This window comes from Centruroides vittatus, unplaced genomic scaffold (assembly GCF_030686945.1).
Source record: "Centruroides vittatus isolate TY-2023 unplaced genomic scaffold, ASM3068694v2 contig_1224, whole genome shotgun sequence".
NCBI lineage: Eukaryota > Metazoa > Arthropoda > Arachnida > Scorpiones > Buthidae > Centruroides > Centruroides vittatus.
Window position 1 is genome coordinate 172,778 of NW_027120786.1, and position 17,881 is coordinate 190,658.

At 28.3% G+C, this 17,881-nt stretch overlaps 1 protein-coding gene across 3 annotated transcripts in view; it reads right to left on the reverse strand.

Moving 5' to 3' along the window:
• The window catches only part of Sec16 (Secretory 16), a 149,373-nt gene that overhangs the window by 119,062 nt on the left and 12,430 nt on the right, over positions 1-17,881 (reverse strand). For all 3 annotated transcript variants that reach the window (XM_067285302.1, XM_067285298.1, XM_067285310.1), the window contains exon 2: positions 2,872-2,915. In XM_067285302.1, coding sequence (XP_067141403.1) covers positions 2,872-2,911 — 40 coding nt within the window. In that variant the 5' untranslated portion in view covers positions 2,912-2,915. The remainder of the gene's footprint in view (positions 1-2,871; positions 2,916-17,881) is intronic.

A 17,881-nucleotide genomic window follows, 5' to 3' on the forward strand; every position in this document is an offset into this window, starting at 1 on the left:
CCTGCACTATTTTTATTTACAAACATTATAAACATACCAAGTAAAAACTAGTAACATGACACATTACAATAAGTGATGAATTACTGTAAGAGAGTTAGTACTCATTTTGTTTTAATTCAGTTATGTTTGATTTTTATAGTTGATTGCAGCAATCTGCCTCTCACTATGCATAAGTTTTGTGCTAGCTTTATACCATCTACATCTTTTCCACTAATGTAAAACTGTTTCAGTTTGATGCTATTGGTAGCTCTGTAGTGTAATTTTGGATATGAAACAATCAGCATCGATATCTTTATTCTTCCTTTTTTGAATATAAAAGTAATTGAAGGATTGTTGTTTATACCTTGGCTTGTGCACTCAGGAGATATGTCAGAATATACACTGAGGTAACAGTTTACAGTAATGGTAAATCTTGTTGCATTTATCATCTCCATAACATTTGCAATAACTGCTACAAAATTGTAAGTGTTCTCATTACTGGAAGGAAATCTTGTTTTGAAGAAACAACTCTGAATTGTTGATGGTAAAACCTGTCTTCAAGCACTTTAAATCTATGAAATGGCTTGGATGACATTGCATTGCTTTGTCAATGTTTTGGGCAATGCTCCATAATCTAGATTTACAATTACATGCTTTGTTCATAACATTTGTCTGTACTGGACTTTGAATTATACCTTGATAGAAAGATTGAAACAATGAAGAAAAAATTCAGTAGAAATATAGAAATATCTCAATATTTTTAAGTTGGATATCTGAATGTAATGCAGCATTGTCAGAAACAAAAATATTTTTTGGCACAGCAGAAATTGCTGTGCCAAAAAATATTTTTCCCCCTTGAATACTTGACTTTATACTGTTTTGTCTATTTATTTTTTTAAATAACTTTGACATTACAAGAGGAGACATTTGTCTCCTATCACCAGTAAAAATTTGAATTTTGTCTGACCCAAATTTGACCAATACACTGTATTTCCTATTCTATTGTTCCAGCCAGTCTGTCATAATTTATTTCATTATCCAGGTCTTTTTGTTTGATTTCCATCAATTTCAAGTTTCATATGGCTACATTCTTGAAACATCTTGGTTTGGCAGCCTTTCCAATTACCAACTTTTTTAGCATTCATCACTTATAATTTTGTATATAACAAAATTATTAATGGTTCTTTTGCTACTGAACATAATTCATCCCTGAAGCACAAACTTTATCTGGAAGAGCTTAATGGAACAGTCCTGTTTTGCCTGTATTCAAAATATTTTATGGAGAATACTGGTGATAATATTAATATAAGAAAGTTTATCATCCCACTGTGCTACTGTATTACAATCAATTCCTCATAAATAGCTTTGACTCTGATGTTATGTCACTTTCAAAATTTTTTAAGCCATCCATTTGGGTTTGATATATGCTTTTAGCCTATTAATTTCTTGAATACCTTAGTAGTAAATAACCATATGAACCTGCTGGTCTTATTGTTTATCAGACTTATCACACATCTTTCCAAGTTCTTTAATTCAACAAGATGTTATGATTAAAATACACATAAAAGCAGCTAATAAAATGAAATAGAATACTTAAATAAACCAGCATTTACATTGCTATACAACCACTACATACAGCATTACAACAATGAGCAATTATTTATTATGACATTGTCACAATGCTGGGCTGCAATTTTTAATTTATTTAATTTAAAATATATGCTCTCCACCTCAAATTACTAGTGTCTTACACCTGTACATCATAGTTTTCCTATTAGCAATAGTCATGCCAGTCAACTAGCTAAATCTACCAAGACTCATTTTCTGTAAACAGAAAAGATGTCACAATATTTATGATCTCTCATTTTATAAGCTTTAAATGTGAGAAATAATAATAGTAATAACAATACTAATAAGTAATAACAACTTGGTAAAATAAAAATGTTACGCGTAAAATAAAACTAAATTAAAATTTCGAAGAATTGAACTTACATCATCTAGCCCTAGTGCCTAGTGTCTTATTTGCTCTGCTATTGTCACTCTTGAATGTGAAACTTTCAAAGACATAAGCTAAACACTCAATTTCCAGAGGCCCATTTTTTGAAAACTCTTGAAAAGGGGGTCCTATTATTTGGACAAGAAGCTGTTTGTGCTTAAGGCTACGTGCTCACTAAGTTTCGTTCGAATTGGAGACCCGAATGTTGACCGTCTCTTTGTAAGCGACAGTTTAATATGTTACTTTTACTTTACTTTACTTTTGCTTTCAATGACAACCTGATAAGGCTATCAGCACCTGCATTAATTAGTAAGTAAAACTGGTAGAGATAAATAATTTAAAGTAGTGAAAAAAATTAAAAACTGGAGAAATGGTAGCAATATTTATAAATTTTCCAGAGCGACCCATGCATACCCCTAAACCAATAAGTTTATATTCCTGGTTGGGAATCACTGGCATATGCAATTAAATGTATAAAATTTGATAGGCTATAGTTGAAAAATATATCCTGTCTAATTTTATACATTTTTCAATTGTGGGCAAAGATTTCAGTCTACTTAAACAGGAAATTTTCTTAAACAGGAACACTTCATACAGAAAAAATACATTTCTCTTATGGGAGAAAAACTGAAACCTTTAAAATTAAACTTCTTACATGGGAAAACTAATGCAGAAACTTAACTGAGTTCTATTGTACATGTAAATTCAACTGGCATTTACTAATTGTTTAGTAAAAATCAAAATTCAATTATATATATAATTGAAGTATTGAATGTTACTTAAATTATGTAACTGTCTCTATGCAACAAGATTCTTCCTATTGCTAATAAAGATTGATTGCTGATTATATACATAAAATTTTTTCTTTTAGAAAGAAATTATTTTATATATTTTACCTTTTGAGTATCTCCTCCTCTGAGAGATTGGATTATTCATTTTTCTAAAAAAAGAAAAGAAAACTTATGAGATAAAAAAATATTAGTAATTTCACAAACAATACCAAAACAAATCTAAAAGTAATCAAAAGCTATCAACTAATTATATAACAGGAAAGTAAAACAATATCAAATTAAAAACAGGAAAAATATTTTTTTTCCTAAAATTTAATGTCTAAAGATAAATCTTAAAATAATTTCAAAATAATGCATAATGCCCAGCATTTACATAGATGTTAATAAAAACTTATTCTTGAATGTTTTCAGAACTTCCTCAGGTATAAAATGATACAATCAATAGAAATATTTAAGTTATATTCAGCATATAAACTAAAAAACTATCTTGGACAATTCATTTACAACACAAATCAAATTTTTTTAATTAAATATAAATCTTAATCCGAAAGAGTTTGACTTGTAGATAGAGGTTAATTACCATTTATTCAAAAATATTTTACTTGTAGCTCAAGACAATAAATAATTTGAAAGCTGTAACTTTTTTCATCCAATTACATGCAACAAGCAATAAACACTGTGATGGCTGAGCAGTCAAGTGGCAGCCTGCTGCTCTGGAGGACCCAGGATCAAATCCAGACAGGTTGTCTGTCTGGATATGTTGAGCCTTGTCCCACACAAAATTACTGGCATTTTAAACTTTAAAAAAAATATATTTTAAAATTGACAGCATAACTTGTTTATGTAAAGCTGGACAATAGGGAAAACCGCCCATTCTTAACAGTCTAATCCACTCTTTCAGAATTCAGAGAAGCTCATAAATATAATCGACCGATTTCCGAATATTCATCTGTTTTTCGTGTGGGAATAGACGAAAACTTATCAGGCTCAGGCTTTGAAATTGCAATTTGGAACGCAACAGAAAGCTTTGCTTTTTCTATTGCTATTCATCTTTACTGCTGATAATACACAAGAATGAATCAAATGACCCAAATAGAATAGTTTTGCTTTTAAACACCAGAGGGCGAGCATCCGGTGAAAAATGCGAATAAGTAAATGCAGAACAGCCCGTCTAATAAGTACTTATTTATATTTTTAAAAATTTTTCTTCACTTTTATATATTTGTATCATTGACGATATGTCAAATTTCATGAATTTATCACATGAAATTTTTTGATAAGTCAAAGCTACAATGTTTATTATAACTGTTGTATAAACAGTTCTAATTACATTTATATTTAAAAATTTTAAATTCTAAATTGTTTTAAAGTTAATTGTTCTAAAAGTTAAATATCAATTATAAATTCATAACAATTTTCTTCTAATACTGTTAGTCAATGACAATGTAAAATAATTATCTTTATTGTATCTACCAATACCATTATTATTCAAACAAAATTTGATCTATTTGATCTTATATGTAAAATATCTTGAAAATATTTAATTAAAATAAATAAGTATGATTCTTGAAATGTTTAGCAATACTTTTGCTTGAGTAAAATAATTATACAATAAATTATTTAATTATTAAATTAAATAACTTAATTTTCTTTAAAATCATAGTTTATTCATTTGAAACATTTTTATTAATCATTACAGAAAAGTCTTCAGTCCTATTTAATATTGATTTTTTAATTTTGCATTTCTACCCAATTTAAATTCATATAAGACAAACTAAAATAATTATATAGTGTAACTATAAATATGAAGAATTAGCATTTAAAATTTTCAACCATTGCACAAGTGCAAGAAGCATATGCTTGGGTCTCTAAAAGTTAGCAGCTTCAAAAAGACACATTCTGCAAACCTCAAGCACATATACCATCAAATGTTACTCACGAAAAACCTGTAACTGGTGCATAACATACAATATCAGTCACTACAAACGTTTTCAAAACCCCTCCTGGGTTCTTCTTCAGGTAAAAAATTGACTGGAATGATTTTTGAAGATGAAAAAAGGAACCAAATCACCGAACAGCATTATGCCGAACAGCATTGAACGTGGAAATTTTACGTGTGGCCAAATGTTATTTTTGAAATACCAATGTCACAAGGCATGATGGGAAGGAAATCGTCAAATCCCTAACATAAGGTCGAATGTTATTTTAAAAATATCGATGCCACAAGGCATCCCGGGAAACAAATCGTAAATGCTTCCCCAGCTCCTCCACAAACCATCTTTTATGTAAAAGATAATGTTAAAGCTTTGTATGCATCAGGGCCTGCCAAGCCAAGGAAAGAGTTAGCTCATCCCTAGAATTGATGGATGAAGAAGTACTATAAGCCTTTTTTGTGAGTAACATTTTATTTTATACACCCATCATCTTCATCTGGACAATTAGCCATTTATCAAATGACAAATGTCACAGTAAAAGTTTTTATTACTTAACTCTCCAGGTGTCACACAGCATCTCACATACGACGACTCTTCTAATAAAGTCTACTTTTACATGAAACTTGCAAAACTTGGTTCCTAACTTTTCAATCAGAGGATTGTAAACTTTTTTACTGTACAAATATCTTTTGAGAAAAAAAAATGCTGTCATCTTAGTGATGCCACACACTTCCTCACAAATGAAAAAAAATTAGAAGATTGTATAGATGTAACTCTTGCAAATAATTAATATATATGTATTTTTTGACTCAATGAAGTATAATTTACATATGACACAAGGCGTTCTTTACATTCTTTATTTCTTTTTTATTGCTGATACGTGTTTCGAGTCTATACCCCTCTTCTGTTGGCTTTTGTTCCTTTTTAAGGTGTTGAACATATTAAATAAATTGTAGAACATTAAAAGAAAAATGTTAAAAGTGTGGGTACCAAGGAGGGACAACGAGGTCAGCCCTCTGTCTAATTTCGGCTAACAAGTCGGAGGGACTTGCCCACGTGTCAGGGAAGGCTTATTTGACAATAGGAATCCCGTAGGGATGGGACTACGTTTCATCCGGTCGAGTGTAGGAGGGAAGGTGGAGTCGTGGTAAGGCGATAAGCGAATATTCGAGCAAACAAGACAACATTTAACAGGATAACAACGATTTAATGGAAAACAAAATATACGTTACAAAAATCTGACATAAAAGGGGGTGACATATAAAATAAGCTATATATCCCTACCACACGAAGGGAGAGAGAGAGAGTTCACATAAATGGGTTCCATACCTCTTAGACAATCAGTATTTCCAATATCTGTCAGTCACAAGGATGAATAATTCCTTTAAAGGGAAGGATCGGTAACTCTTGAGGCACAACGTAAAATATTCCCTTAGGCACAAAGGACAAAAACAGATGAGATCGCAACTCGATTAAATCAATGGTTGACTCCCCAGAGGGGGGGAGGAAGCATCTTATATAGCTTTTTGCTGGGAAAGTTGGTCACGTGCATGTGCTTAGGCCATAGGTGTTCCCGGGATTGGAAACAATACGGCGAATTCGGGCGCTAACTATAAACTTAAGTTGCAAGATGATCTGTACTCAGCGTAAGAACAATGGATAGTTGACAGTTATACAGCCGGGGACGCATATTTTCTTGTCCAGGACCGTTTTTAGGCAGGATGTTTATAATAGGAAAATTTTCGATTCAATATAGGGAACAATTTATTATAATTCGAATTATATTCGGATTATATCCGGATATAAGAAAGGGGTAATTATTAATTCGGATATAATTTATTAAAACTTTACGTTCAAGGGGATTTCCAGATCTCACAAAAGATTATATATGCATGCCTAGAGTTGGATTCTTCAACCATCTGATGAAGAATTAATACAGTAAGACACTGCTTAATGCAGTGGATGCGTTCCTAGACGACAAAGCACTAAACAAAACAGTGTTAAATGAGGGTCATTTTAACAGAGTAAATAGGGAAAAAGGAACCTGCAACCAAAAATAAACAGATTTTACTTTAATTTTAAGTTATTTTTACATTAATTTGTATAATAATACATGTTAAATAATACATAAACATATGCACACAGAAATATAAAGTTCATTGTTTGTGACAAAGGTCCTGACTCTTCTGAAATTTTTGTTTTTTGCAATAAAGTCGTGAAGTTTTATTTGTCACTTTTTTCCCTTTCCTTAAGCAAATGTCAGTAGCGGGAGATCGCATCCAAAACGTTTCGTTTTGCTTCAAAATCTGGATTGTTTGATACAATTTGATCAACGATTTCCGTTATCATTATCACACTTTTACTAAGGAAATCTGTAGAGAAATTTTTTGGGTTTTTTGTTTTCAGAATCTCTATTTTCCAGTTCTACATGAATTCCTTGTTCTGCAGTTCTTGGAGGTCGTCGTTGGTAAGGCTCTCACCAGAAACCTGCACTAACTCCTCAATATCCTGCTCGTCTACATCGCCTAGTCCGGCTGAATCAATTAGGATGAGTTTGGTCAACCTAATGATACAGTGATAGGCTCTTCTCGTTGAGAATTCTTGGATACCTCCGGCCATAATTTCTTCCACACTTCATTCATGCATTTATCAGTTAATTCTTTCCAAGCAAAGTCGATATTGCCTATGGCATCCATGATGTTATATTTTTTCCAAACAAATATAGATTTAAAGAAAGTATACCTTTTTGCCACCTTTTGCTTATTGATTTGTGTTCATAAATAATTGTATTATATACGAATCAATGAAATGCCGTGATAATTTGAATCGGTGTAAATTTTGAGTCTTTTTTAGGTTTTGAATAGACCGCGTTATAACGGAATCAGCATTACGCGAGGCAGCATTAAGTTGGCTCTTACTGTATTATATTTTAAATGTCACAATAAACAGTAATGAGTTATGATCATATCTGACTACAAAAGATAAAAATAAATTTTTATTTTTAAGAAAATGATTGATTGATCAATACTTTTTTTTTTATTAAGTAATAAATTAATCTGATAGTTACATAATAAAATTTTACTAGTTTTGAGGCCCTGTTGTTCTCAAGAGGGCTGAAAACAAGGTTGCCCTTGGGGCTATCCAACTGCTTGATCCACCACCGCATACATTTATTTTTACTTTGTTTTTATTGACTAAGTGTTCTGATGATTTTATGCATTATGCTGTTATCAAAGTAAAACATGCAAGCTTTGTTAAGTCTAATGGATAACATGCTATTTACTTTAAAAAAAAAAAAAAACACATTTATTCCTAAGTGCAGTCTACTACATATAATTAACATTATTAAATTATTAGGTCATTATCTTAGACTTATCTATAAATAAAGCATTTGAAAGAACTGACTTTAACATTATGCAACATGTTTAAAATATATATATCATGTCATAAATCCTCAATTAGGCAATTTCCAAGAAAATAAAACTCACTCCTGTTTACAAATTTATTTTGAATAAAAACTGAAATTCAGAAATGGAATCCAGATTAAGATCCCTTTACAACGTAATCTTAAAAATGAACTGATCATGGTTAATTATTATTGGCAATGACAAAAATTATGGATCTTATCTGAATTATCTAAATAGCATTTCTAAATTTAGAATAGCTTATTCTGAATTTATTTCTGTAATTCATCAATACTTGATAAAGTTATTGGAAAAGATATTAGGTATTACATCAATACAATTTGAAAAAATATTAAAGTATATCCTTACAAATATATCCTTAAAAGAAAGCAGGGAGGAAAATTAGTGATCAGCACATATCTTGATATGTTTTAATATATAATTTGTAAAATGATAAGATAATATAAAAAAAATTGTTTAAGTAAATATATAACCAACCCAATGATCCATTTAAATACCAAACAAATAGCCAGAGAGCTACTTTAATTTCTATTTCTATTTTCCAGAATATTCTAAATTCAACAAAAACATCTGAGATATAAAAAAATTGCACCAAGTAAAAACTTATTTAGTAACCAATTTAGACAACAGTCAAAATTTTTTCATTTGTACGAAATTTTTTAAAATAACTATTTGAGAAGTAGAAACAACAAATGCTATGAATAAAAAACAACTTAAGTTTTTATTTTCAAGTAATGTTTATATGCATTTTTAGTAATTGTAAAAATAAAACTGCATAGTATATGTATTCTGATTCATTTCTTTTTAGCTTAAAAATGACTTATCAAACTTTTGATCTAAGTTGTTGATTTAAGTAATTTGTGTATTGCACATAAAATAACAATTTTTATTTTTATAGTTATAAATTTATTCAACATAAATTTTTAATTACAAAAATTTAATAACTATTCTGCATAAAAATATAACTGTAAGTAAGTTATGTTTACCAAAAGAAAATGAAAACATCTGTTACAGAGCAGTTTTAAATATTGATATTAATTAAATTAATTTTATAGCAAACTATATATAATTTATTAGAATATGTTTCATCTTTTTGGAACTGACATAAGTATTCTTAATAGTGCCTTCACAATTAAACTATTAATCTGTGTTAAGAATTGCTTTTCTAAGTAAAGAATTTATCTCAATGTAAATGTTTGTTTTTGTTTACTATTAAAATAAACAAAAACCAACATTGGTTTATGATGATGACTTATTATTGAAGTATATTTTGTATATTCTAAGATATTTACTCTATTATTTCATTTATTTTATTACACTTTTTAAATTTTGTTTTACAAAAACAGTCAAGTAAAAACTGTAAAATTGACTCCTTAAAAATTGAAGTTCCTTAATCTAGTTTTGTTATTCTCATTTATTCTGTAAATGATCCATCTTTCACCTTGATAAAAGCACAAAGTTTCTGGGAATACCTGTATCATGAAATGAATGTAGTTAATGGGAAATTTAATACAGATTTCTTCAGGGCTATGATCAGATTTAAATTTATTGTACAATTAAAGCACACACACATCACTTTCTCGCATAGTTCCAAGTCAAGTGGATTGAAGTCTGAACTTGAAAGACATTTCCTGTAGAGAAACAATGGAACTTCATTTACTTTGAGCCATGTCTAGGTATTCTTGGCTTTGTTAGTAGGAGCTAAATCTAGCTGGAATTCCCATGACTGATTAAATCCCCAGCAATCAATCATCTTTAGGTAATTAACTAAAATTTCTTCCTGGTAAATTTTAGCAATCTTGTTTTTTGTCCATTCTTATGTCCCATCCTATGATAAGACAGCCTACTAAACATGAACTTTCTGATTGTGAGCTAGATATGAAATCTTTTTATTTTCCAGAAGAACCTTTTAGCTGAAATTGTTATTTTTTCAATTGCTGTATTATGTAATAACAAGGTATTTCTGGTTAAAAATAACCATTTTTTGAAAGTTTTGACTTTGCATACTTCTTAAGGAACTGCTTGCATTTCTGATTTTCAGCTATTTTTTAGAGCTTTGGTGAGACAATGCCTGTAGTCCATTTGATAAATCTTTAGTCCCAAGTCTTCATTTAGGATTATGTGAAAGCTGGACATACACATCTTCAATGTCTAGATATGACTTTTTGGTTTATCTGAAGATTTTGTCAGATTTAAGCTGTACCTGTTTGATAAATTTTGCCGTGTGGATGCTGCAGCACCTACCATTCCTAATCTTATCACTAATGTATCACATTATTTTGACATGTCACACACTCCCCATTACTTTTCAGTGTAAAAGACAAACTGCCAAGTAATTTTCAGGTGTCTGTTATCAAATTAAAATTTTGGTTATACATTTTTTACCTTTCAGTAAATCATTCACTATAACCCCTTGAATTTTCAATCCATTTTTTTTTTACCTGAATTAAAATGAAAAACTAAAGCAGACAATACCATAAACAGACATTCTCAAGATTTATACTGAGCAACAAGAGCATCACTGAAAATTGACTGAAGCAAGAGGTGAGACATTTAAAAAATAACAAATATATGAAATAACGATGTATTACATACATACTGTAAGGTTTTACTCTTGCTTTGCTTCTGCTTGCTTTGCTCTTTCACCCAACGGGCTTTGCCCATTTGTTCAAAATTGTGTGATGATTCACTGATTCCCAGTGCTTCTATTTCTATATTTTTGATAACTGCTATAGTAGCCCAACTCCCCACTTGCTTCACTTTCTTATCCCAAAGGCTTTTAGCCATTTCTTTCCACTATATATTATTCATAAGAAAAATTTTGTGATAATTTATTAATTCCTGGTGCCACCATTTTTTTTTTATTGTGATGGAAAAACGTGTTGTGACAATTTTAAGTGTTTTATATACACACACAAACACACTTTGGAAATCATTATGTATTTCAATTAATAGTCCTTTTTATTTTAACATATTTGAAAAAACTGCTTACCTTCATAATTCATAACTAGAAATAAATGAAAGATATGGGATTACGAACTGCATTCGTAAGTTATCAAATAGGGCCTAGTTTTCATTTTTTTGATAGTTTTAAATATTTTTAAAAATTTGATATTTATATGTTTAATTTCCTGATAGCTATATATTAGAAAATTTCATTTTTTTTGAAAGCTAAATATTACGTATTGGTAAAAAAAATCTTTTAAATTGGTAAAAAATTTTAAAATAAAATTTTTAAAATTTGTTTTTCAATTCTTAAAAAAATATTATCATCTAATTTTTAGCACAATACTAATACACAAAAAAACAATGAATAAACTATGAAAATATAAATGATAATTGATTTATCTACATAGACTTATTTACTGATAACATTTTCAACTGATTTGTTTCATATAAATTTGATTTTATCATCTTAACACATACTTTCAGTAATTTTAATTTATCCAAAATATTTGTAAATAAATTTAAATTGTGTTTAAATTATTTATTTTTATGTTGTGATAACATTACAAACTATAATTTTATCTACATTTATGTAGATTTGTAGTATATTCCTACTTCAAAGTTACATTCTTTATTTTTTGCTCTGGTAGCTGTTTAATAATTCAGTGATATGATCAAAACTGACATTAAAATATGTTCTCACCCATATTAGCATATATAGGAATCATTTGGTAAATTGTCTGATAAAAATTATTTTAAAAGATTTGATATATATAAATTCTACTTTACATTAATTTACACACAACAAAACTCAATAATTCAGAATAATTGGGAGAAAGCCTTGTCTGAATTAGTGAAAGTCCTAATTAGCAAAGTTTTTACTCAAATACATACTGTATGATCTGAAAAGTACACTCTATTTAAAGTCAAATTTTATTGCGCATTTTAAATGAACAAGTACAATAGTTTGATAAACTTTCACAATGCATTAATAGAAGTAGCAACATTTTTGTCATTGCCAACATTTACTAATTTAGGCTTAATAAAGTAGTTAATTCTTTTTCTTTTCTTTTTTTTTTTTAAGATTCCTTTCTAGTTGTTCTGACTTGCACAATTGTTTAAGAGTGAGCTAATAGTTGTTAAACCCAAGATTAGAATCAAAAAATGTATTATTAAAAAAATAATAAAAATACAAAATCCAAATTAGTGAAATCTGAATTAGCAAAGTTTTATTATATATAAAATATAATCTATGTTAAATAGTATCTTAATTTTTGATAACTGATCTTGTTTATAACTTTCAATTATATCTCAAACAGATTTATAAATAATGGTTGACCACAAAATACTGCAATTTTATTATCAGTAATGTTATTCTGACAATTTTATTAATAATAAAATTGAAGAAACAATTACCAATAAAAGTTACCAAAGTAATTATAAGAAAATTACTTGGAGTTTAAAGATGACATAACTCCAAAAATAATACATTCAAAACTTAAAATTCTTATTATTAAAAATTGGGAATGGGATTTAGACGTCCTTTCTTACATCCATCGTCCATTCGGGAGTTCGGCCTTAATCCATCAAACTCCTGACTCCTTGGCGAATCCTTTTACACCAATGGCATTAAGAAAAGGAATGTAAGAATTTCACAATTTAAGAATGTATTTTTATAATTTTAATTGGATTAACCTTGTTTTTAAAGAACTTTTTTTAATATTGGATGGCTGAGTAGCCTCTAAAGAAAGGTGCTCTTAAGAGTGAGCTAATAGTTGTTAAACCCAAGATTAGAATCAAAAAATGTATTATTAAAAAAATAATAAAAATACAAAATCCAAATTAGTGAAATCTGAATTAGCAAAGTTTTATTATATATAAAATATAATCTATGTTAAATAGTATCTTAATTTTTGATAACTGATCTTGTTTATAACTTTCAATTATATCTCAAACAGATTTATAAATAATGGTTGACCACAAAATACTGCAATTTTATTATCAGTAATGTTATTCTGACAATTTTATTAATAATAAAATTGAAGAAACAATTACCAATAAAAGTTACCAAAGTAATTATAAGAAAATTACTTGGAGTTTAAAGATGACATAACTAAAAATAATAGATTCAAAACTAAAAGTTCTCATTATTGATCATAAAATTAATGATGAAAAAAAATTAATATTTCTGACAACTCAAACATTTGTCACACCTGTACTACTGATTTAGTTTATTACTGATTATTTAGTGGTATACCACTAAATAAAACTAATTTTTATTTCAGAGCCATACACAAAAGTAATAGCATTGTAATATAGTTTTTATTGACAATTGATATAATAGATTAAATCAATATTTAAATTTTTATACTTCGTTCTTTTAGCAACAGTATTTATTTATTATTTTAATTTATTTCTACATGTTATAATGACGATACTCTGAATACAATTTAAATAGTGGTAGTTTAGAATAAGGTGACCAGATAACCTGCTTTTGATAGGTCAGTCCCTATTTTTAACAATTTGTCCCACGTCTCGCGGCATTTTAAAAAAGTCTAAAGTTTTGGAAAGATTAACTTTTTGTCAATTATTTGTCATAAACTTATGTTTTATGTTTAAGATTCATAAAGATCATTTTGTATCATATGTATCATTACCAAGGTATGCATGAGCATAAGAAATAAAGAATGCTGTGCTAATAAAACTCTTTGTGTTTATGGCAAAGACCAACAGAAAATGGTTTGGGGTGTGCAGCTGCAGCAATGGAGCAGCATGTGTTCACAGGCTGTCCAAACAAGAGACAATTTGTTCGTTGCATGTTATGTAACAGAGAATATGGTGCAGAATATAAAAATTGCAGAATATGTGCTGTCCTTACCAAGAACTAATGCCGCAACTGAATATGTTTTTTTCTACGGTAAATAAAGTGTGGACATCTGATAAATCACAATTAAGTGTTGAGACTTTGAAAGCCATATTATGTGTGAAATATAATTTAACAAATTCTTGCAAAAAATTTCACGACATTTTAAACAATAACAGCAATCTACTAAAAAAATTCACTCAAATGAGAAATATGTGAAAGAATAAAGAGTTTTTAAAGATTTATAATAGTATGTATATTTATTATATATGTAAATTTTACATATGTTAAAATTCTAAAAAAATATAACACAATACAATTTTTGCATTCTTTGATGATCAAATTTCGTTTCTCTAGAACAATATTTTTCAACAAGACAACCCCCCGTAATTTTATCCCGCTTCACCAATGTTAAAGTCTGGTAACCTTAGTTTAGAATGGCAATTAAAAGTGAGGACAACACAAAGATTTACTTTGATCTTGATAATTTTATAAGAATCCTAACGTTTCATATTTAAAATTTTAAAAATAATTTAGCTTCACCTTCATTTCTGATTCCAAAAATATGGCTAAATCATTTAAAAAATGTCAAGCAAGAAATGTGCAACTAAGAAAAAACTAATTTAATTTTATAATTAAAAAAATATAATCAATAATTTTACTACATAAATTAAATGGTCCCAAACAATTCATATATACAAAATATTTACAAGTTTAAAACAAAGAACTTCAAATCTATTCTATAATTTATTTCTTCATGTCAAATTGCAAAATTAAAACTGGAACTGATAACTTGTAAATCAAAACCATTCACCCTTTTGCAGCAAATGAGTTTAACAAACAAACAATTTAGGTTTATTTATAAACCTGCCAAGTTTCATACTAGAAATTTCCCTTTATAAACCTAAAATGTTTGTTCATTAAACCCATTTGCTGGAAAAACGTGAACAGTTTTGATTTTACAGCATAATAATGTCATAATAATATACAATAGACTCTTGTTAATTCAAAGGCCTCAAAGGAATAGCCTAAACAGTTCAAATTGAAAGAAGATAGTCTGTAGATGCTATAGAAAAAAAAAATTTTTAACAACACATTAACATCACATAGCAAGCAAGATAATGTTTAATCAATGAGAAATACAAAACAAAAGGTACAGTGGTGCATTCAAGGAAGTGAAAAAAAAAATCACAAGAAGTAATGAGCAAGCACCACAGGACAACCATACCACAGCACCACAGGACAACCAGAGTGGCTAATCATCAACAGATTTGCCACTCTGTGTACCAACTGATTTGAAATGTTTTTAAATTTTAATAAAAATAAATTTAATTAAGGTATAATTTTTTAAATTAATATATTAATTTTAAATTCAATCTTTAAATTTCAAAAATGGGATGATAATGTTAATCTGCTAACACACACTCTTGATTTGAATTACCAAGAGAATTTTACATTAATTTAAATAGGAACCAAATGGGGAATAGCATTCAGTTCAAATTAAGAGGAAATTTGGAGTATATATATAAGTTCAAATGAATGAGTCTACTGTATTTTAGAGTAAATAAAATTTTGTTAATGTTAAAAAATAGGTTTAATTTTATTGCATAGTAATGTAATTTTGTGAAAATCCTATCTATTGTGAAAGTTTATAAAGCTTGGTACCATGTTTGTAAAAAGAGAAAAGTTTTTCTGAACTTCTTGAGAACCAAATTCATTTACTGAACTGCCATTTTCATCCCCTATTGTCAAGCCATCTTCATTAACATTTTTTTGCTTGTTTCAGATAGCCTGACAGAGAACAAAAATGCTTTATTTACTGATAATGCCTGCTCATTATTGTTTTGGTCTACAAATGTAAAATATTATCATATTAATTGTAATATGTATACATGTCAATTTCAGACAAGTAAAAATGGACAAATATCTTAGAGTTGAGGAATGCAGTAGTCAAATTTTACTATAATATACATCATGGCCATAACAATATAATATATCTAAATATGTATCAAAGCATAACTCCAAATCAGTAATAAATATAATTTTTAGTCCTGTCATGTAAAAAGAAAAACATTGAATAATTTTTAGACATTGTTCTAGTTCTCTTAACTAAATTCTTATTAATTTTCATACTTATTCAGAAGATTCATTTTTGGATTGTTTTGCTTATGTAAGAATAGCCTACAGTCCAAGTTTTTTCCCTTTTTCCACTCTATGAACACTAAAAGCCATTTTTTATTTAATCAAGCCCATGATAAGTTCAACCAGGCCCCAATGGGGGTGGCCAGGTGGTAAGGGATAGAGCTCAACATATCCAGGACAGACCATTCTCCACAAAATTCTTGGGGTTTTCCTGATCCATCTGGATTCATTTCCAGATCCCAGATTGGTAGGCTGACAATCTTAACAATTCCTACAACCCTAGAAAAACTGATAATGTCTAGAAGTCTTGTTCAACATATAAACAATATATTAACCAAAATCAATCAATAATGATATACACTAAATAACCATACAGTGCTAAATTTCCTGTACAGTTACATAGTTTTAAGCTAAAAAGAAATTTATCAGAAGAATCTCAAAACAGAAAAAGTTTCTACTGATAATAAAATTATTAGTAGTTCAATATGGTGATTAGAACTAATTTAAAATTAATTGGAAACTATTTTGATAAAAAGATCTGTAATTTAATATAAATGTTTTGCTGTATAGTAGATATTGTTACAAATTTAGTCTCTGTAATCCAAAAACTATTGGTAGACTAATCTCACAGCAATATCATTGGCAAATTGATTTTATTAAATGCATATGATGTAATTCTAAATAAAATCAATTTGCCAATGATATTGCTGTGAGATTGATCTACCAATAGTTTTTGGATTACAGAGACTAAATTCGTAACAATATCTACTATACAGCAAAACATTTATATTAAATGAAAGAATTGAAAAAAAATTGAAAATGGACAACAGATTGGCGAAAGTTACAAAGAAGGCAGAAATGTTAGAGCATGACATGAATTATTTAAAGTGTTTTCTAAGGGAAGAATGTACTCCGAATACCATGAAATTAAAACAGTGATACGCGATACTATACCTAAACATGTGATTTGGAAGATTGAACGTAAGATTATTAAATCAGTTATTAGATTTAAATATAAAAAATTGAATAACCTTAAATATCAAATACAAAGATTAATGCATAACCTTAACTATAAAGAAAACCCATATAAAGGCTTGGTAGACGAGTATAGATATAGAAAAGAAATCAAACTACAAGAGTTGTTTTCCTACCAGAAGCTAAAAGAAAAGAAAAAATGGATTAATGACCTAATAGTAAATAATCCCAGGACTATAATACCAAGTCATGTTAAACATTTTTTGGCATTCGGTTTAGATTACAATGTGCTGGTCACAGATATTACAACAGATATGATAGCAACTATTGATAAAAATATAAAAGATTTAGCAATTAAAAAAGATGAGAAAAGTAATTTATTGAGTAGTATAATTCAAAAATTAAAAAAAAAGGCATTAATCCAAAAAATAAACATAAAATTAGAAAATATAAAAATAGTATAAAGTACATTATTTCTTTTAAAAAATCTTATAATCTTAAAATAGTAAAAGCCGATAAAACTAGACAATTAGTAATAATAGAGAACGATGACCTTGTGAACAAATTAATAGCAACATTTATATTAAATTAAATAATGACCCTTATGAAAATATAAATAAACAAATAACTAAATTAATTTAAGAGTTATACTAATAATAATATAAGCAATATAGATAAAAATTTTATTCTGGACCCTAAAAATAATAGAACTCCAAAACTTATTAAATTAAAAACTCATAAAATAGAAGAAAAATTTAGACCCATTGTAGATTTTAAATTTTCTATCCTTTACAATCTAGAACAATACATAAAACAACAATTAAAAGATA